The sequence below is a fragment of the Simochromis diagramma genome, unplaced genomic scaffold, assembly GCF_900408965.1.
Source record: "Simochromis diagramma unplaced genomic scaffold, fSimDia1.1 OVJJ01000703.1, whole genome shotgun sequence".
NCBI lineage: Eukaryota > Metazoa > Chordata > Actinopteri > Cichliformes > Cichlidae > Simochromis > Simochromis diagramma.
The window spans coordinates 697,552-719,219 of record NW_024386914.1 but is presented as its reverse complement, the minus strand read 5'-3'; the positions used below and the strand labels follow the sequence as shown (position 1 = coordinate 719,219).

At 42.0% G+C, this 21,668-nt stretch overlaps 1 protein-coding gene across 1 annotated transcript; it reads right to left on the bottom strand.

Moving 5' to 3' along the window:
* Nucleotides 1-493: 493 nt before the first annotated feature.
* On the bottom strand, nucleotides 494-19,169 carry LOC120736359 (deleted in malignant brain tumors 1 protein-like). Its single transcript, XM_040036404.1, has 18 exons — nucleotides 19,059-19,169; nucleotides 17,287-17,673; nucleotides 16,712-17,143; nucleotides 14,466-14,852; nucleotides 13,891-14,322; nucleotides 11,652-12,038; nucleotides 9,758-10,014; nucleotides 9,386-9,536; nucleotides 9,174-9,261; nucleotides 9,005-9,067; nucleotides 6,328-6,527; nucleotides 6,087-6,218; nucleotides 5,806-5,993; nucleotides 3,017-3,168; nucleotides 2,686-2,931; nucleotides 2,441-2,603; nucleotides 1,289-1,375; nucleotides 494-604 (listed from the first exon to the last, which is right to left on the bottom strand). Exons 1-17 carry the CDS (start codon nucleotides 19,105-19,107, stop codon nucleotides 1,289-1,291), a joined length of 3,801 nt encoding a protein of 1,266 aa, XP_039892338.1. The 5' UTR covers nucleotides 19,108-19,169; the 3' UTR covers nucleotides 494-604.
* Between the last annotated feature and the right edge of the window lie 2,499 nt (nucleotides 19,170-21,668).

The following is a 21,668-nucleotide window of genomic DNA, read 5'->3' as shown; positions in this document are numbered from 1 at the left end:
CTAAAACAACTTGAGAAGTAAGAATGCTTCTTTATTGCTTGTGAGACCTGTTACCAAAGATGTGTTTATATTCAGAAGGGCACAAGTCCAACAAGTCGTTAGTCTCAATTCTAATCCAACATTTGACACCCTACTGGTCCCCAGAAGTTCTAGAGTGCAACCAGCTTTGCTTGGAGACATTTGAGGAATATATCAATTTGTTCAAATAAATTAAAAAAAACTGACACACTTCCCTTCACCATGTTAGTAATAAAATGTAGTAAATGCTCTGATGGCTGCATCAGAGAGCAACTTCAGGTTAGTGTTTTGACTGGAGCAGCCAGGGTTCAAACAAACAACCTTCTGGTTAGTAGATGACCTCCTCTACCTCCTGAGCTACTGCCACCCATAAGGAACAGAATCATTATCTCTCTGTTTGGTCCTGTCCTTACAATACTTCCAATAAAACTGCTGCCTTTTCCAGCTGTGTAGTGATCACAACACCATAGCAGCCAGCAGAGAGCTCAATCTTTCATACAACCAGCATCCGGATCATCATCAAAAGACAGGGATCATCATGGAGGTCGGCAGCCTGTCAGTCAGTCCGAGCCACCATGGAAACCACCTGAGAAGATGAACGACACTGAATGCTGGAAAATCTTCCTGTTTCTGGTGTCATACCAAATTGTATCTATCGTTCTCCTCCCACTTCTTCCTCTTATCTGCTCATCATCAGTATTTGAGATGGACCTTCACCCTGATCCTGGACTGTCAGGCTACAGATGACCAACCAGGACATTTCACTGACTTAGAAGATCAAACTCATCAGATGTCAAGTTTATATACTTTTAGTGGGAATAATAAAGACATTATATTTGCTTTAACTCAATTCAAGAACCTGAAATCATAGTTCAGCTGGAATCAGTATTATTTCTGTAGTTTTTCTTTCACCCTCCATCAGTGAGGTTTGAGATGTTTCTATTATATTGAGGCTTTTCATTGTGCTAATGCAGGGGTGCCCAATCCCGGTCCTCGAGAGCTACCGTCCTTCAGCTTTTAGATGCATCCTTGCTCCCACACACCCGAATCAAATGAATGGCTTGTTATCAGGCCTTTGCCAAACATGATGGCATGCTGAAGAGGTAATCAAACCATTTGATTCAGCTGTGTTGGAGTAGGGATGCATCTAAAAGCTGCAGGATAGTAGCTCTCGAGGACTGGGATTGGGCAGCCCTGTGCTAATGAATAGCACTAACTATCAGCACAGGTCTCAGAATGATATCATCTAAAACAGCAGACTGTGTCTTACCTAATGAGTCCAGGCCATGCTGATGAAGGCTTCACCTTCATATTTGGACCTGGTATATCTGCGTCTGCGAGCAGCTCCAGGACAAGTCTAAAGACAAAGAGAGACAAAGTCCAGACTTTAGAACATCAACGCTGATCCTTTCATTCAGGACTGAATCTGCTGAGAGCAAACATTATAGCTTTTGTGTCAGAATCCCTTAATTGGACCAGTTTAATTCCCAGTGTCCAGTGTTTTGTATAAGTTTTACTTCCCTTGCAGTCTTTTTGCTCTGGCTTTTGGAGGAGGCGGATGCATCTTTCACCCTCTCCTTACCCTTATCTTCCCTGCTGCTGCTTCTATGTCCTTGTCTGGTCTTGTCTCACTCTAATCCTGAGAGAGCCTCTCATTCTTGCTCTTGTCCTCTAAAACCTAAAGAAGAACTATGGCTTTGATTAACTGGTCCCTTAATGCACTTGACACCCTTTTCTCAACGAGAAGCCTAGGAATGGGAGAGCCTGCGTGCCCTGGAGGGACTTTCCTTCCAGATACACGATTTATGGGTGGCAGAAGTGGTGCATCATGTGCCTAGCGGGACTGTCTATTGAAGACATTGAAGACATCTACCTATTCAGCACCATGATAAAGGGGCTCTTCCTGATCTGAGCTGGCTTGGCCCTGGTTTATTGGAAATTGAAGAAAACGGTGAATGCTGTTCAAAAGCCCACAAGGCTGGCTGCTTTGATCGAAAATGTGGGAAGAGTGGTGAGTGCTCAGATTGCAATCATTGTGTCTATGCATGTCTAGTAGTTCCAGTTTTAAATTGTGTGTTAACCTTTCCTTATTTCATTGTTACTGTGGATTCTGTTTACGTTTTCCTGGTTGATCACTTGAACAGCCGTTAATGAAGCGCTTTATGTTATGTATGTTGTCTGCCTACTGAACTGCATTTGGGTCATCATTCGTCACTGTGTGATGCAAACATCAAAGCCGTGGAAGAATTTTAGAGATTTAATTTGCCTGTGGGTACAGGTATGCCAGATCAATACATCTTTAAAATTCAGTAATGTAGGGGTAGTTACATGCAAATACCGATAATAAAACTCTGAGATGCAAATTTGGTATGTTTTGATAGAGCTTAACACATGCTGCTAGTGTGTTAGCAGAATGCTGTACCTGGAGGCAGCTGTACTCCTGTTTGGGACACACGTGGAGTTTGCAGTGCAGGAAGACTTCACCAGAACCCCCAGTGAACTCGAACATGTTAAAGGAGAAGTAGTTGGAGGTTCCCAGTCCGTTGTCCTCCACCTGCACCGTCTGGTCAGCAGGGTTGGCACAGCTGCTCACAGACAGGAAAACACACTTTGTTCAGGAGTCCATGAGAGAGATCAAAACCACATGACTCTCTGAGTCTGTCTCACCCGTTTATGATCAGGTCGTATCTCAGAGTGCTGTCGGGTGATGGCTGGTCAGTTGCCCAGCAGGAGTCGGTCACCACGACGACCACGTCTCCGTCCAGCCCGTCAGTCTTCAGCTCCACCCAGATCTTCTGGTTCAGCTGCACTTCAATGCTGGACTCCACAGCTTGTGTGTGGCTGACGTTGGTGAAAGCCTTCATGGTCAGAGTGTAATCCCAAACTCCAGATGTGATGTGCTGGATCACAGAGCTGCAGAACACAAACACACTTCAGCTTTCTCTGACTCACAAACCTCATGAGAAGCTTCACATCTTAAAGTAATTCAACCACACACCTGTCTCTGATCCTGAAGGTGGCAGTCTTGATGTCCGGCTGAGTTTGGACGCAGGAGAAGTCGATGTAGACTTGGTCGTGACGAGTGATGATGTCAGAGGAGCTGTTCTGGGTCATGATGGTGTTTTTGTAGATGAGTTCACTGTTGTTGGTCTGTGGAGTCACACAATCAGATGACGCTAAACAAGTCGGTTCATTTTAAAATTATAGTATATGTATAATTTTTTAATGCTGGACATCAAGAATCAACAGAGATCTGTTATGTTTCTACAACTTACCAGGTACTATGATTTCTTGGTCAACACAAAGAAATAGGAATGCATCAATCCAACTTTTATTTCTGACCTGATACTTATATCTCCTGATATCATTGTTAAATTAATTAGCTTTTTTCATAACTCTGAGGTGATGAAGAGATTGGGAAGTGTTCTCCATGTTCAATGCAACATCTAACTCCAAATGTACAAGCTTCTTGTACATATAGGGTCCCCTTGTGTCTTTGTCCTCTGTGTCCCTCCCTGTGAGTCTGTGTTTATGTTCCTATTGGCTTGTTCCCTCCTTGTGCCATTGTGTTTCCTATTTTATTTTGACAGTCTTAAGTTCCAGCTTCAGTGTGTTTAGTTTTGCTGCCTCTGTCTCATTACATTAATTTGTCTCAGCTGTGTTTCCAATGTATTTCCTGTTCACTCGTCATTGTGTTGTGTAGTTAAGCCCTCTGTTTCTCTCTGTCCATTGACACGTTCTGCTTCATGGTTGTATGTTTCTCTGTGTGCTTCAATGCGTGTTTAGATGTTTGCCCTCGGGCAATTGAGAGCTTCGCTTTTACACTCAGCTTTCTTTTCACCACGATGGACTGGTACAGTGTCATCACTGCAGCAGCATCAATTTGTCTGTTGATCTCCAGACCTTTTTCGAACTGTGCTCGGCCGGGCCCCATAGACTAAGGCGCGTTCACCAGACGTTCGACCTCGGGCACCCTCCACGGGCCTGACTCCAGGGCAGGGCCCTGATAACCCTAAGCGTGCAAGGTGAACTGTTCCCTTGATGCTCTATTTATAGGGATCTTTTGAATCGCTCTTTGTCTGGTCCCTCACTGAGGACTAGTTTACCACGGGTGACCCTCCCAGGGGGCAAAAGCCCCCCAACAACATAGCCCCTGGGATCCCTGGGACACACAAACCCTTCCACTATGGTAAGGTAGTGATTCCCTTCTGAGAATTACTATCTTAAGATAATAAATGTTATTAATCTTGCACCAAATGTTAATTAATGATAATAAATCTTTTTCATGTGACAGTCATTAGGCTTCTGTAAACAGCTGTTATTTACAGTGTTGCTTTTTGATAAAGGACAACTGGAATCAAATAATATTTAACTGAGTTGCTGTTAAGATGTCACACTACCATAAATATAATAAAAGCGTATGAAACCGGTTTGGCAAACCAACAGCCTAGCATATAATTCGTAAGCAGATGAGTATGCACAAGAGAAAAATATTACATTGCATCTTTTTAGTAATTTCAACTCACTTTAACCAGCTTCCTCTGTTTTGCTTTGTTTTTTTTTTTAAATATAACAGAGCAGAGCAGCAGAAGCTCAGCAGATGCTGGAAGATGTTTGGCTGCTTGTAGTAGACTTGTAGTCAAGACCGCCTAATCCGAGACCAAGACAAGACCAAGACCAGAGGGTATCGAGACCAAGACAAGACCAAGACAAAAGTCCATCGAGACCAAGACGAGACCAAGACCACGTAAAAGTGGTCTCGAGACCGGTCTCGAGACCAAGACCGGTCTCGAGACATCCAACTCTAGTCAGCAACCACATAAATATGCCCATTAAAGTCGACAACAAACCACACCATACCAGCCCTTAAAGTGCTCACTGAAATGCTTTCGATATATTTCTGCTCAATGAATTCACCAAAATACCTAAAGTTAATGAAAATTGTTTAAGTAGCTGAAAGCCACTGCTAGCGCTAGCTACCTGTACATAGCATGTAATGTAACGTTAAGTTAAAGTTAAGTCTGCAGGGACGGTTGCAAAAAAACTGTCCCTACATAATTTATAATGTTTGAAGAACACATTATAAATAACAATATTACATAAACATGACCAGGTCATCTGAGGTTGGAAAGGTAGTTAGAAGAGTTTGAAGGTGTTTGCGCTCCAGGTGCCTGGTGAAGGTTGAGGTAGTCCCGGCTGTCTCGGTCAAGGAGACTTTGCAAAAACTGCACTTTGCCGAATGCTTCTTTTTTGCATTTACCAAAAACTATTTGTGTTCTATGAACGCAAACTTTATGACAGACGAAGTCGCTTACATTTCTGTAACTTATTGACTGGGCATACTGCTCAATCTAACGGGTTGCATTTAGTTGTGTTTGAAGGGCGCGAAAGGCGAAATAATAAAATGCCACAATGTGGAGGGATTTGAGCATGTCTGAGCCACTGTGTGTCGCTGTGTGACAGCTGAGCAGCGAAAGGAAATTAATTGAGGAGCCGGCTCTCGCTCAATGGGAGTCGACTACTCTGATTCACTACAAAGCACTCTCTAAGCACGGCTCTTAGAGCTAAAGCTTTTGCGCATGATACATTATCGAACGTTACGCTGTGTGTCATGGATACTGTTGATTCCAAATCTCCCGACCACTATGTTGATCTGAGACAGCAAAACCGAGACAGCGAGACCAAGACCAAGACAAAAGTCCGTCGAGACCGGTCTCGAGACCAAGACCGGTCTCGAGACATCCAATTCTAGCTTGTAGAAGGTAAAGAGGAGGAGATGAAACCCACCGTGACCACCGTCCCACAGCTGTTGCTGCTGTTGAAGCTGAAGGTCACCATGTGGGTGAGCTCGTCCACCTGACCCCTGCAGGTTGGGTCGTTGAGGTGTAAAGCAGAGTAGTCGATGCCTTTGTCCTCCAGGAGACAACCGACCAGAGTGACTGAAGCAGAGTCCTGCATGCAGACCGTTGGATCACCTGAACATCACAATATCAGTCAGAAAAATCACAGTTAGAAGTTTTCCTCCATTATTCAGCCCTGTTGTCATGGTGATGTCACAGCTGTCGTACCCAAAGAGTTGTTTTCTTGGTACTTGGAGGCAAAAATGGCCCGACAGAAGCAGCGAGTGTCACCACCGACCGTCTTCTCACCACAGAACTCGTGATCGCTGCAGGTCCTGTCCTGACAGAAGGCCTCAGAGGCTACAGAGGAACACACTGATGTATTATCCTGAAAACATGGGAGCTCTAAAAATCCACAGTTCAGGTCTTTAACAAAGGAGAGCTTATTAAGGTCTTAATAAGGTCTTACAGCAGCCGGTCTTTGATGTCCAGCCATCCAGAGCGTGGTTGTGTAGACTGCAGGCTCTGGCGTAGGCCTTCAGGAACTGACAGTTGAGTCCGTCCACTGCAGGATATTTGCACAAAGTGTCGGTGCAGGCGGTTATGTAGGGCTCTGGGTCAATGTCAGTGTTACAGGAGGAGAAGGGCGCCTGCTTCAGGAGATCACAGCTGCTCACCACAGAGAAAACAAAATTAAAGACAAGAAAATGATCAACTGTAATCATTTGTCTAAATATAGCTTATCAAACACTACTTATCTTGCGTATGTGCTTCTCTAAATCTAATGGTTTTTTATGGTAGATCAAAATTAAATGAAGTCTCTGTTTTTGTAATTTTGCTTCTACACTGCCATAATGGTTGTTAAATAAAATCATGCAAATCAATCAAGATGTGACTGAACTGCAGTTTTTCACTTTTCATTTTCATTTCATCAGTTTCAAGGGACTTGACTGCTTGGTTTGTATCCCCTTGTCAAGTCTGCATCTGTGTTATGTTTCCTGTTTTACTTTGACAGTCCGTGTCCTATGTTAATGTTTACCGTTTTGCTTCCTCTTGGTCTTCTCAGGTTTGATTACGTCCAGCTGTGCTCCCTTTGTGTCTCTCGTTCCCTCCTTATCCCTCTGTGTATTTTAGCCCTGTGTTTTCCTTGGTCTGTGTTGCGATCTCCCTCATTCATGGCTGTGTTTCCCTGTGTGCCTCACTCTATGTTTAGTTATTACTTCCACAGTATAGTTTTTATTGTTTTACCCTTGAGTCAGAAATAAAGCTGCTTTTTGAGTTCACTTTTTCGCTCTGTGAAGTCTGCATTTTAGGTGCTTCTCTGCCTGCACACAGCCTCTTCATGACATTTTTTCAGGGAACTCAAAATGGGTTAACAATTCAAAACTGTTCTGTAGGAGGTTGATCAAGGCTTGAAAGCTGGTGCTGCAAATTCCAACAGGTGATCCCAATTTTTTTGGATTACTTACAACCCCCTTTGTCTGCATCACTGCAGTATCATACCCTCTTGAGCATCAGTTGATCAGTATTATACTGCTGAAAGAAGTGTGTTGCTACAAAAATGGTGAGAAAAAAGCAATTAACAATGGAAGAGACACAGACCATCGTAACACTTAAAAATGTAGGTTTTTCCTACAGAGAAATTGCAAAGAGAGTCAGGGTGTCAGAGAGTACAGTTTATTTCACTATCAAAAGTTACTCAGAAACTGCAGCAAAGTGACAGGAAGATGTCGGGCAGACCCAATACCACAACTGAATCAGAGGACAGCTTGCATGATAGGCGGCTCAAAGGACAACAGCTTCTTTTTTTTTCTTTTTTTTTTTTTTTCTTTTTTGCCTGTCCCGTTTGGCTCTTTTGCCATCAGAATTGTTGTCTAAAGGCTTTAGAGGACAACAGCTTCAAGCACAAGCTTAATAGTAGTCATGGCAACCAAGTCTCAGCTTCAACTGTGAAGAGAAGACTTCGAGCTACAGGTTTGACAGGATGAGTTGCAGCAAGAAAGCCACTGCTAAGACGTAAGAATAAAAGGCTCGCCTGGGCCATGAAACAAAACCACTGGACTACTGAACACTGGAAGGGAGTATAATGGAATCAAAAATTGAAATCCTGGTTTCATTATGCTGGATTTTTGTATGCTGTTGAGTAGGTGAAAGATTCCATGGCATCAAGTTTCAAGGAGGAAGTGTGATGGTCTGGGGCTGTTTTGCTGGATCCAGAGTCAGTGACTTATACAGAATGAGGGGGACCCTGAACCACAACAGTTACCACAGCCTTATCCTGCGCCATGTAACAGCCTCTGGCCTAGTTGATCAGGGGTTGGTCATCCTACAGCAGGATAATGACCCAAAAAACAAGTCCAAGCTATGCCAGAATCAGGAATAAAGAACAAGATGATAAGCTTGAAAACATGGAGTGGCTGGGACAGACTCCAGACGTAAACCCCATTGAGCTGTTTTGGGATGAACTGGACAGAAACGTGAAAGCAAGGAAAGTGAGAACATAACTGCACTTAGACTGTTGACGGCCTTTTTTTCTTTTTGGTGAGGCGAGAGATGGAAAGAGGGAAAGCTGAGACCAGCACTACCCTGACTGTGGGTTGTTGTATGAATGTCCAATAAAATTGACAACTGTGAGCACAACTGTTGTCGGTGTGAAGTGTATTCCACAGTATCATTGCCAAAATTGGCAATGAAGAGATGCCTTCATGAATGTAAATACAGAGGATTCATAACAAACTAAGGGTTACAATTACAAACAAGAAGGCTGATTTTGACTTTAGCAGCGGAATGATGAAGTTTGGAGGAGAGAAATAGTTCATAATCTGAAGCACCACATTATGAGTCACACATAATGGAAACAGTGTTATAGCATGGGCATGAATGCCTTTCAGTGGAACCAATTATTTCTGAGCCTGTGAAAACATCAAACTGTGTATATATCTGTAATTCCTAAACAGTTAATGCAAGACTTTTGCTGAACACCTTTGCTTAATGCTATAAATCTGGACTACATTCAAGGCTTAAGTGTGGCATTTAATGTGGTGGTCTGCAAAGGCAAACTTCTAAAGAAGTACACAAGGTAACTGCCACAAAAATTATATATCCAACAATATAACAGATGTTCCCTACTGTGTGGATCTGCTCACCGTTCAGTCACACTGGTGCAGTTGATCGTGCTGTCAGCAGTCTCACTGTACTGCATCTCACAGCTAGGGGGCGACAAACAACAAAGTTCAGGCTCATTCATACAAACAGAATATCTGCAACATCAGCAGCAGCAGTCAGAGGGACTCTGAGCTTGTGATGAGGTCTTACCTGGTGGAGCTGTACTCAGAGAGCCTCAGGTCACTCAGAGACCTGCTGGAGTTTCCACACAGACCCTCCACAGATGAACCAGCAGGTCCTGCACAGGATCAGGACAGAATGAGTCAGATCAGCATCAATATTCAAACTGGACGAACACAGAAGAATAAATAACAGCACAGTTTACAGTTTATGTTACATGAATTAAACTTTATCTTCTGTACTTTCTAAGAGGATCTGTGCGGTGTCGCCATCAAAGAAGACAGAGATGTTGAGGTTGGTGAGTTCGGCGGTGACTCCAGTTTGGTCCTTAGAGAGCTGCACACCATGAACCAGCTGAGATGAGCTGTCGAGGGTCAGTGTGGAGTCGTCCAGCTGCATCACAGCAGAGACAAAGTGGTGGAAACATTGAGTGAAACATGTCAAACACACAAACAGGCTGATTTCACAGCAACAACCACTGAGTCCAGCAGCTCTGAAAGAACTGCTTCTAACAGCCCTGAGAAGAAAGATGAGAGGAGACACAGCAGAGGATGAGGGAGGACTTTGGATCAGACTCCACTCTGACACATGAACTGTGGCTGTAGGTCGCTTACCTGAACTCTCCCACCTTGTTCCAGGTGAATGTCATGCCCGTCCACACGCAGCGTCACACTGTCCAAAAAGCTCACATCTTTACGACGTCTGTCCCTGAAGTTCCCCAGAACAAGGAAATCTGGGAGTGACGGAGTCGAGAACAGAGAGTACGCACAGCGATCCTGGATGGAGTTCATATGACCGTGGACGTCAATGATAGTGGGGCCGGTCACAGTGCAGGTTGAGGCCAACACACTGGGCATCTCAGGTAGAAATTCTTAAAAAAACAGAGGGGAAAGGGTGTCTTAGTATCAGCTCTACAAGTCTTCTGGATTTTGGAAGTTTTAAGTTATTTAGAACTTCTTGAACAGTTTCACAAGATATCATGATAAGTTCAGGAGATGCATATATGAATATCTAACCATGGTCACACTTTTAGTATGGATGATATAACCTCTGGAAATGACTGGTCTCTTGGATTATCTTTAAGCTAACATTTCAAAATATCTCAGCACACAATTTACTTTGTCTTTTGCAGAAATGACCAGAAGTGAGTGACAGGTGGTATGAAGCAGACTTGTTTGGACATTTTTTGTTGTGTCGTTTACTGTTTACTGGGGTGGAAAGATTGTTCCTTACAGCCAGTGGATGGAACTGGGTACTGGAAAATTTTGAACAACTTCAGTATGATCGATTTTAATTCTCTTCATGCAGCTAATATTAAATTAAATCATTATCTCTTAAGATACAATTTATGTTCAAATATAATGCCTGTAAATGTCAAAAAGGCCTTAAAATTTTAATTAAAAATAAACATCTGTATTATTTTGTAAATAATAATCAAAAAACCAGAACAGATACAATGACTGAATTCATGTCCAAAAAAGAAAGAGCTTGCGGGTAAAACAGTGTAGCATAAATCAAAAAAATCATAGTTGTTGACTGCAAACCTGTCAGCTAATATCAAGTGCTGTGGAAACGCATTGCATTTTGGTGTTTTATTTTGGTGTTGTCCCACTTTAACGAAAACTCAAAAGCCTCCCACTTTACCATCACAAAGAGCTGAAAGAAGAGTTGGTTCAAGTGCAAAGCCTGTAAAGAGTAAAAAATCATCCACATTTGCATTTTAAATGGAAAATGATGGACTTTTTGTTGGGTTTACAGTAAGGCTCCAAGATATCGTCTGTAAATAAAATATTCAATGTGAAAGAGCTTGTGGGCAAAACAGTGTAGCATAAATCAAAGCTATCATAATCGTTGACTGCAAACCTGTCAGCTAAACATCCTGGACATATAATCAAGCAGTGGGACTTCAGTGTAAGCAGCTGCACAAATTTACCTTCACAGATGACACCAGCGTCCTCATAGTGTCCACAGTTGTGAGATCCAAATCCTAAGTGCTGGCACTGAGTGAGATTTGATTCACTGCCTGAGCAACTGACATCATCCAACCAGATGGGTCCGGTGCCCTGACCAAACTGAGCATTTGCTGGTGCTGAGACGACCCTGCCGCAGCCCAGCTGTCTACACACCACCTGAGCATCCACTAGGTCCCAATAATCATCACACACCGTCCCCCACTGCCCACTGTGGAAGATCTCCACCCTGCCAGAACACGAGCTGTTTCCTCCAACCAGGCGGATGCGCCCCTCCACTGCTGCACTGTTGCTCACTGCTGTTGTAGAAGTGAGCCTGACCTGATTGGCTGTAGAGGTCTGTGGTATTGGAGCAGGTGTGGTTGAAGAAAGTGCAGATGTTGTTGTGTTCACCTCTGTTTACAGTCAATACATAAATGAATAAGTGAGAGTACTGCGGTAAAGCTGAGAGCATTTTCCTTCTGAACAGTTGAATTTAGCAGCAGGATGAAAAAGATGAATTTGTTACAGTGTGATCATGCTTAGAGGGCAACAATACCTGCACAGTATGCAAGGTGGCACGCGGATGGCCTCTCAAGTTTGTAGACGTAGTAGTTTCCATAGCATAGTTTGACTTGGATGGTGTGTGATGGAAACTGGCAGCAGCTTCCAGACCAGTTGTTGCACACAGTGCGATTTACAGTTTCACCTGGCTGCGTGGGATGAGGTTGTATTATCCACAGAGGAGCATGGGTTCCACACCTGTTTGAGTCTATACACCCCTCGGGAATACGAGCATTGGAGCTCCCCAGAAACAGGCGGTACCAGCCTTGCCAGTTAATAGATTGATCACAGTGTAGGTCCTGAGTATTTGTGTTGTTTGTTGAACGCCATTGATCATTCAGCACAGTGTAGTTGTAACAAGGATCGAAACTTTGGGAATATCCTGAAGGATGAAAAGAAGTCATCTTTTTAAACAATCACACACACTGATAGATACATTGGGGACAAATTGGGTTCAATGTCTTGGCCAAGAAAGCTTCGACATGCAGACTGAAGGAGCAGGGATGAAACAGCGTGTTTGTACCGGTCTTAAAGATTTCTGTTGTGCATATCTTTAACTAAATTGTCTCTTTAGTTTCCAAACTTTTTTTGTTCAATACAATCAGTATTTGGTATGAACACTGCAAAGATTTGACATCTAAATATTTGGCATGAAAAAAGTATTTAATTTCAAAAAAATCCAGACTGTAATCAAGTGACATAATATCTCGACCTTAGACATGTGAGAAATATCTTAAAAGAATAGTTGAAACATTCATTCCACCCACTTTATTGTGTCAAATAAACTCAAAACAAGCCTGTCGGTGCTCCTTTCCGCATCGCCTCTTCCTCAATTTAAGAGAAAAAAAAATGTTAAAACAACAGCAAATGTAAAAGATGATTCTTCTGGTCACAAGTCAGTCACAGGGCTTACAACCACACGGACATTTTAGAATCACCAGTTCACCTATCTTCAGGAACAGCAAGTCATCGAACTGTGGGAGGGATCCGAATTACCCAGAGAAAACCCACAAGGAGAGGCCTTGAAACCAGGGTCCACAGCTAAAAATGGCTGTAAAATACAATGTAAATTCCAACAGTGTGGCCATATGAATTAGTCTAATATGCATGTAAAGTGCTCAATTTACGGATTTATAAACAAAATAAAAAATAAAAGGCATATATTCTCAAAAGAAGAGTAATGATCTCATTCATTGTGCTCTTGCTTACCCTGTTAGTCTCAAAACAAAATCAAAAAGACTTTTTGCTGGATATAAAATTGTTAGATTTGCTGAGACAGACAATTTATGTATTGCATACACGGTGTTGTTTCAGCAGGCATGAACACACATGAGCATGTAGGAACAGAGGATCACCGGAGAAAACTCCTTTTTTATTTTTCTCCTTCCCAAGTACCACAACAACAACGATATTCATTAGCGCCCTCCAGTGCTTCTAGTAAATGCATCTACAGAACAAAATGCAATAGTATGTGGACACAACACAGGGCCATAACATTTCAGTGCATGTCACGTGTCCAGCAATCAGGGCATTTAATGCAGTCACATGGGTGTTTCAAGTCTTGGATATTATTTTGCTGCTCACAGTCAGAAAGAGGGACTTCCTGTGGACATAAGGTAAGGTTATAGAGGACCCACTAACTATGTTTCATGCAGCTGTGTATCATTTGCGGAACCCACAGTGAAAATGTAGTCTAGAATGGATAAAGTTTAAGCATTTAATCCTGAAGTCCTGTTTCTACCAGGTGCAAGTATGATTGTGACCAAATATTGTTACTTAGACGTCTCCAGAATATGATTCTCATGGAGCCTGTAAAAGCAGGTACATGTTGGATAACATATATTTGAGTGGAGCAATATCAAGAGCTGTGGAAACGCATTGCATTTTGGTGTTTTATTTTGGTGTTGTCCCACTTTAACGAAAACTCAAAAGCCTCCCACTTTACCATCACAAAGAGCTGAAAGAAGAGTTGGTTCAAGTGCAAAGCCTGTAAAGAGTAAAAAATCATCCAAATTTGCATTTTAAATGGAAAATGATGGACTTTTTGTTGGGTTTACAGTAAGGCTCCAAGATATCGTCTGTAAATAAAATATTCAATGTGAAAGAGCTTGTGGGCAAAACAGTGTAGCATAAATCAAAGCTATCATAATCGTTGACTGCAAACCTGTCAGCTAAACATCCTGGACATATAATCAAGCAGTGGGACTTCAGTGTAAGCAGCTGCACAAATTTACCTTCACAGATGACACCAGCGTCCTCAGAGTGTCCACAGTTGTGAGATCCAAATCCTAAGTGCTGGCACTGAGTGAGATTTGATTCACTGCCTGAGCAACTGACATCATCCAACCAGATGGGTCCGGTGCCCTGACCAAACTGAGCATTTGCTGGTGCTGAGACGACCCTGCCGCAGCCCAGCTGTCTACACACCACCTGAGCATCCACTAGGTCCCAATAATCATCACACACCGTCCCCCACTGCCCACTGTGGAAGATCTCCACCCTGCCAGAACACGAGCTGTTTCCTCCAACCAGGCGGATGCGCCCCTCCACTGCTGCACTGTTGCTCACTGCTGTTGTAGAAGTGAGCCTGACCTGATTGGCTGTAGAGGTCTGTGGTATTGGAGCAGGTGTGGTTGAAGAAAGTGCAGATGTTGTTGTGTTCACCTCTGTTTACAGTCAATACATAAATGAATAAGTGAGAGTACTGCGGTAAAGCTGAGAGCATTTTCCTTCTGAACAGTTGAATTTAGCAGCAGGATGAAAAAGATGAATTTGTTACAGTGTGATCATGCTTAGAGGGCAACAATACCTGCACAGTATGCAAGGTGGCACGCGGATGGCCTCTCAAGTTTGTAGACGTAGTAGTTTCCATAGCATAGTTTGACTTGGATGGTGTGTGATGGAAACTGGCAGCAGCTTCCAGACCAGTTGTTGCACACAGTGCGATTTACAGTTTCACCTGGCTGCGTGGGATGAGGTTGTATTATCCACAGAGGAGCATGGGTTCCACACCTGTTTGAGTCTATACACCCCTCGGGAATACGAGCATTGGAGCTCCCCAGAAACAGGCGGTACCAGCCTTGCCAGTTAATAGATTGATCACAGTGTAGGTCCTGAGTATTTGTGTTGTTTGTTGAACGCCATTGATCATTCAGCACAGTGTAGTTGTAACAAGGATCGAAACTTTGGGAATATCCTGAAGGATGAAAAGAAGTCATCTTTTTAAACAATCACACACACTGATAGATACATTGGGGACAAATTGGGTTCAATGTCTTGGCCAAGAAAGCTTCGACATGCAGACTGAAGGAGCAGGGATGAAACAGCGTGTTTGTACCGGTCTTAAAGATTTCTGTTGTGCATATCTTTAACTAAATTGTCTCTTTAGTTTCCAAACTTTTTTTGTTCAATACAATCAGTATTTGGTATGAACACTGCAAAGATTTGACATCTAAATATTTGGCATGAAAAAAGTATTTAATTTCAAAAAAATCCAGACTGTAATCAAGTGACATAATATCTCGACCTTAGACATGTGAGAAATATCTTAAAAGAATAGTTGAAACATTCATTCCACCCACTTTATTGTGTCAAATAAACTCAAAACAAGCCTGTCGGTGCTCCTTTCCGCATCGCCTCTTCCTCAATTTAAGAGAAAAAAAATCTTAAAACAACAGCAAATGTAAAAGATGATTCTTCTGGTCACAAGTCAGTCACAGGGCTTACAACCAGTCGCACACACGGACATTTTAGAATCACCAGTTCACCTATCTTCAGGAACAGCAAGTCATTGAACTGTGGGAGGGATCCGAATTACCCAGAGAAAACCCACAAGGAGAGGCCTTGAAACCAGGGTCCACAGCTAAAAATGGCTGTAAAATACAATGTAAATTCCAACAGTGTGGCCATATGAATTAGTCTAATATGCATGTAAAGTGCTCAATTTACGGATTTATAAACAAAATAAAAAATAAAAGGCATATATTCTCAAAAGAAGAGTAATGATCTCATTCATCGTGCTCTTGCTTACCCTGTTAGTCTCAAAACAAAATCAAAAAGACTTTTTGCTGGATATAAAATTGTTAGATTTGCTGAGACAGACAATTTATGTATTGCATACACGGTGTTGTTTCAGCAGGCATGAACACACATGAGCATGTAGGAACAGAGGATCACCGGAGAAAACTCCTTTTTTATTTTTCTCCTTCCCAAGTACCACAACAACAACGATATTCATTAGCGCCCTCCAGTGCTTCTAGTAAATGCATCTACAGAACAAAATGCAATAGTATGTGGACACAACACAGGGCCATAACATTTCAGTGCATGTCACGTGTCCAGCAATCAGGGCATTTAATGCAGTCACATGGGTGTTTCAAGTCTTGGATATTATTTTGCTGCTCACAGTCAGAAAGAGGGACTTCCTGTGGACATAAGGTAAGGTTATAGAGGACCCACTAACTATGTTTCATGCAGCTGTGTATCATTTGCAGAACCCACAGTGAAAATGTAGTCTAGAATGGATAAAGTTTAAGCATTTAATCCTGAAGTCCTGTTTCTACCAGGTGCAAGTATGATTGTGACCAAATATTGTTACTTAGACGTCTTCAGAATATGATTCTCATGGAGCCTGTAAAAGCAGGTACATGTTGGATAACATATATTTGAGTGGAGCAATATCAAGTGTTGTGGAAACGCATTGCATTTTGGTGTTTTATTTTGGTGTTGTCCCACTTTAACGAAAACTCAAAAGCCTCCCACTTTACCATCACAAAGAGCTGAAAGAAGAGTTGGTTCAAGTGCAAAGCCTGTAAAGAGTAAAAAATCATCCAAATTTGCATTTTAAATGGAAAATGATGGACTTTTTGTTGGGTTTACAGTAAGGCTCCAAGATATCGTCTGTAAATAAAATATTCAATGTGAAAGAGCTTGTGGGCAAAACAGTGTAGCATAAATCAAAGCTATCATAATCGTTGACTGCAAACCTGTCAGCTAAACATCCTGGACATATAATCAAGCAGTGGGACTTCAGTGTAAGCAGCTGCACAAATTTACCTTCACAGATGACACCAGCGTCCTCAGAGTGTCCACAGTTGTGAGATCCAAATCCTAAGTGCTGGCACTGAGTGAGATTTGATTCACTGCCTGAGCAACTGACATCATCCAACCAGATGGGTCCGGTGCCCTGACCAAACTGAGCATTTGCTGGTGCTGAGACGACCCTGCCGCAGCCCAGCTGTCTACACACCACCTGAGCATCCACTAGGTCCCAATAATCATCACACACCGTCCCCCACTGCCCACTGTGGAAGATCTCCACCCTGCCAGAACACGAGCTGTTTCCTCCAACCAGGCGGATGCGCCCCTCCACTGCTGCACTGTTGCTCACTGCTGTTGTAGAAGTGAGCCTGACCTGATTGGCTGTAGAGGTCTGTGGTATTGGAGCAGGTGTGGTTGAAGAAAGTGCAGATGTTGTTGTGTTCACCTCTGTTTACAGTCAATACATAAATGAATAAGTGAGAGTACTGCGGTAAAGCTGAGAGCATTTTCCTTCTGAACAGTTGAATTTAGCAGCAGGATGAAAAAGATGAATTTGTTACAGTGTGATCATGCTTAGAGGGCAACAATACCTGCACAGTACGCAAGGTGGCACGCAGATGGCCTCTCAAGTTTGTAGACGTAGTAGTTTCCATAGCATAGTTTGACTTGGATGGTGTGTGATGGAAACTGGCAGCAGCTTCCAGACCAGTTGTTGCACACAGTGCGATTTACAGTTTCACCTGGCTGCGTGGGATGAGGTTGTGTTATCCACAGAGGAGCATGGGTTCCACACCTGTTTGAGTCTATACACCCCTCGGGAATACGAGCATTGGAGCTCCCCAGAAACAGGCGGTACCAGCCTTGCCAGTTAATAGATTGATCACAGTGTAGGTCCTGAGTGTTTGTGTTGTTTGTTGAACGCCATTGATCATTCAGCACAGTGTAGTTGTAACAAGGATCGACACTTTGGGGATATCCTGAAGGATGAAAAGAAGTCATCTTTACTTCAAGCAAATTTCACTGATATACGTGAAATTTCCATAAGTCATACAACCCTTTTTCTTATGCTTTAAGGATAGACCATATTCAGACAGAATGTGATCAGACAGAGTTAATTCTGTCTGATCACAATACTTTTTTACCCCGGTAAAATATTATGAAATTTGCTAATATATATTTCGTAGGTAGTGATGGCCAAATTAAGTTTTCTGATTCATTTAAGCTTGTATTGAAAAACAGTTCATCACTAGAAGCTGTTCAGTACAGTCTTTGGTGACATCTGGTGGTCACAAATATGAAGAGCAGCTTGAATCTACAAATTCGAATGCACTGCTTTATTAGGACTGCCCACTCTATACAGCTGAATTGACAGTGACGTGCCGAATGAAGTTTCGGACATCATTGATCACTTTGACTCTGTTCAGACAAACCAAGCTTCAACACAGTGTTTCTGAAACAATGAGTTGATTTTTTTTACACTTACACCGGAGCTTCAGCTTTAAATTGGCCATCACTACTCCTAGGCCCGAGGTATATAAATACAATATACCCTAGGTCCTAGGGTATATTGTATTTATATATCTGTTTAAAGTCATTCAGGTGTCCAGCATTGTATTTACCAAGGACTTAAGTTGTTGTTTAAAATTTGCAGGATGGTTGGTGGGGTTAAAGGCTGAATGACCTCGCAGGTCTAAGGGTTGCTATTTATGGTCTTTGTAATGTACTTTGTTTGGTTGTTCCATGTAACCTTGACAGGATCCCACCTGCGATAGGGAGTGACTGCAACTCAGCCATGAAGTGGTTGACCACACAAAACAGAGCAGTGTCAGTGGATGGTAAATGGTACTGAAAGCAGCTGTACATAATTGTCACAAATACTTTTTCCTTGATTGGTTTTATGTGTGAAGAAATTCATGAAGTCCTTGCTAGTTAATGTTAAAGGAATGGTTTGCTCAACATAAATGACTTTTTGTCAGCTTGGTTACCGTGCTGAAGAGAAACCTAGGGCTGTTCTTATTTACTTCAATCAGTGATGAATAGTAAGACACTAAGATTTTTTTAAGGGTAAATCAAGATCTCCTAAATACATGAATAGGACATGACTTTCAGTATAAATTCAAATGGAGAATGATCAAAGGTAAATGATTGAGGAAACTTCTGATGAGGAGTGATTTTGGTGCTTGTGTGAGACCCAGATAATCATAACAGACACACATGCAAAATATCACACATTATTGTCAGGTCCTGATCAACCTGTTTTATCACAAAGATCAAATATTCTTTTAAGGAAAAAAAATGCCAGTCACAAACTAAATGTCACCCCCAAATGGCTTTTAATTGACTGCCAGCTGTTTTAGCTTACCTGCTGTCAGCAAGCTGAGAAGAGACAGGATGAGCAGGGGGTGGAGCATGTTGCAGAGAGCCAATCAGGCGACTGAGCTGTAAGACACACCACACACGTAGTTAGATATCTCTGATTGGATAGAAAGTCACAATCCCATTCTCCCATCATCAAAACTTGGTATTCATCCTAATATTGTACATCATCCCACAAGGTGGATGAAATGTCTGTAAGTTTCCATTTGTTTATCTAAATGTTTGAAACCCTCACCATCCAAAGAAGAAAATATAATCATTTGTGACTTGATATATGGACTGATAAATACCATACATTATTTCCTTTTGATGTGTACAGTTTGCTATTTGCCTCAAGCGTAATAACTTGTGTGTGTCTTTGTGATACAGTGTGGTTGTGGGTGATAGGAGTCACTTTTTAATTCTGCTTTAAAAAGTATTACAGTTTTATTGAGTCATTTAATGGACATCTAAAGTTTGAACAAACTTGTTTATTTTTGAAGAATTTGGTACCAACAAAAATGGAAATGTGGAAGATTCCCAACAAGCAAAATTTGGTTAAGACAACAATGTAGTAAAAATATCTCTAAAAGTTGATTCTGTTCATCTGGATGTAGCGTTTTGTGGGAGAAACATTTCTTCACTCATCCAAGTGACTTCTTCAGTCTCAGCTGACTGCAGGTTTCCCCAATCTTATAAACAGTACATTTGCATAATGACTGAAACCAGCTCAGTGAAGGAACAATGGGGTGGGAGGTCAGTTCCTTAACCTCCTACCTGCCGTCCACATACGTGGACATCACATTTTGGGTTATTTAGACTAAAATACTCAATTTTGCTCTACAAGGGCCTGATATCCACTTACGAGGACACTATACTGCTACTGTTCTATCAAAATTTTAAACAAATATCCTTATGTGGCTCTGATTTCTCTTAAAAACAAAAATAAGGTAAAAAAAAAAATCTGGTAATTCTTTGTTTTTACATTCATTGGGCCCCAATATGCCCAAATATCAAAGAGAAATTAAAAATGTATGCCATGGAAGAGTTTGGATCTTAGGAGATTAATCTTTATTATGCAAATTCTCATGACCATTGATCAACAACCACTGACCAAAACCCACTGATCAATGGCCACTGATCAATGGCCATGAGTACCATTCACAGAGAGTTGGGGAATGGCTGCAATCACAGCATTGTAAGATGGTGACAGATGTACCCTTAGGCCCCCTCCTCGATTCAGAGATGGTCTTTCCCTTTTCACGTAAATGGCCTCCTTGACTCTGCGCTCAAACCAGCATTCCTCCCTGTCCAGGATGTGTACATCCTCATCCTTGAAAGAGTGTCCACTGGCCTTTAGGTGTAAATAGACTGCAGAGTCTCGGCCTGACGCGGTAGCTCTTCTGTGTTGTGCCATTCGCTTTGCCAGAGGTTGTTTGGTTTCCCCGATGTATAAATCCTGCCAATCCTCCTGGCACTTAACAGCGTACACTATGTTACTCTGTTTGTGTCGGGGGACCCGATCCTTGGGGTGGACCAATTTTTGGCGCAGCGTGTTTTGGGGTTTAAAAGCCACAGAATGCATGTTTAGAAAAATGCATCTCAACTGCTCTGATGCTCCTGACACATACGGGATCACCATCTCTGAATTGAGGAGGGGGCCTAAGGGTACATCTTTCGCCATCTTACAATGTTACAATCAATGTTGTGATTGCAGCCATTCCCCAACTCTCTGTGAATGGTACTCATGGTCATTGATAAGTGGCCATTGATCAGTGGGTTTTGGTCAGTGGTTGTTGATCAATGGTCATGAGAATTTGCATAGTAAAGATTAAGGAACTGACCTCCCAGCCCATTGTTCCTTCAGTGGGCTGGTTTCAGTCATTATGCAAATGTACTGTTTATAAGATTTGGGGAAACCTGCAGTCAGCTGAGACTGAAGAAGTCACTTGGATGAGTGACGAAACGTTTCTCCCACAAAACGCTACGTCCAGATGAACAGAATCAACTTTTGGAGATTTACTTATCTGGATGATTGAGCATGCATCAAGACGTAGTAAAAATATGCTGTTATAATATTTAAAATAGCAATGTTGATATTCACACAATAAATGTTCTATATGAATTCAGCACAAATTTAAGGTGTTCTATTCACAAGTAAAGCATTAAGTTAATACAGTTTGCCCTATGCTCTAGTAAGTGTTGAAAGATGCAGCTTAAGAGTTCTGAAGCATGTCTTTATTAAGTAATAACATGGCACAAAACAAAGGAGACAGGGATTCCTGGTACTGAAAAACCTTGGTAACCAGACACTCGTGGAATAAGTTGATGTCTTTTGTAAAGAAAAATGTGGGTAATCTGAGACGCCATTGATATTCAAGGACTTGCAAACCCAGTTTTTGGTAAAGAAGAAAGAAAAAGGTCTTAGCTTTTAAAGCCATACGAGAATAAGTATAAGGTGATTTAAAAGTGATCAGGACGTCATCACATTAACAGGTTTTGAGTATCTTACAGTCAATCCAATGAGGACAAAAGCACAAGAGGAGTGATTACTATGAGCCAAAAACACAGAATTTATTTTTTAAATGAAGATAAAAATAAATAGTTAAATGAAATG

Excerpts from the sequence above, each read along its gene's own strand:
- LOC120736359 (XM_040036404.1), bottom strand. The coding sequence starts at position 19,107 with ATGCTCCACCCCCTGCTCATCCTGTCTCTTCTCAGCTTGCTGACAGCA. Across the intron at positions 9,068-9,173 it reads TCTGAGTACAGCTCCACCAG|CTGTGAGATGCAGTACAGTG; the intron begins GTAAGACCTCAT and ends GTCGCCCCCTAG. Across the intron at positions 5,994-6,086 it reads CCAAGAAAACAACTCTTTGG|GTGATCCAACGGTCTGCATG; the intron begins GTACGACAGCTG and ends TGTGATGTTCAG.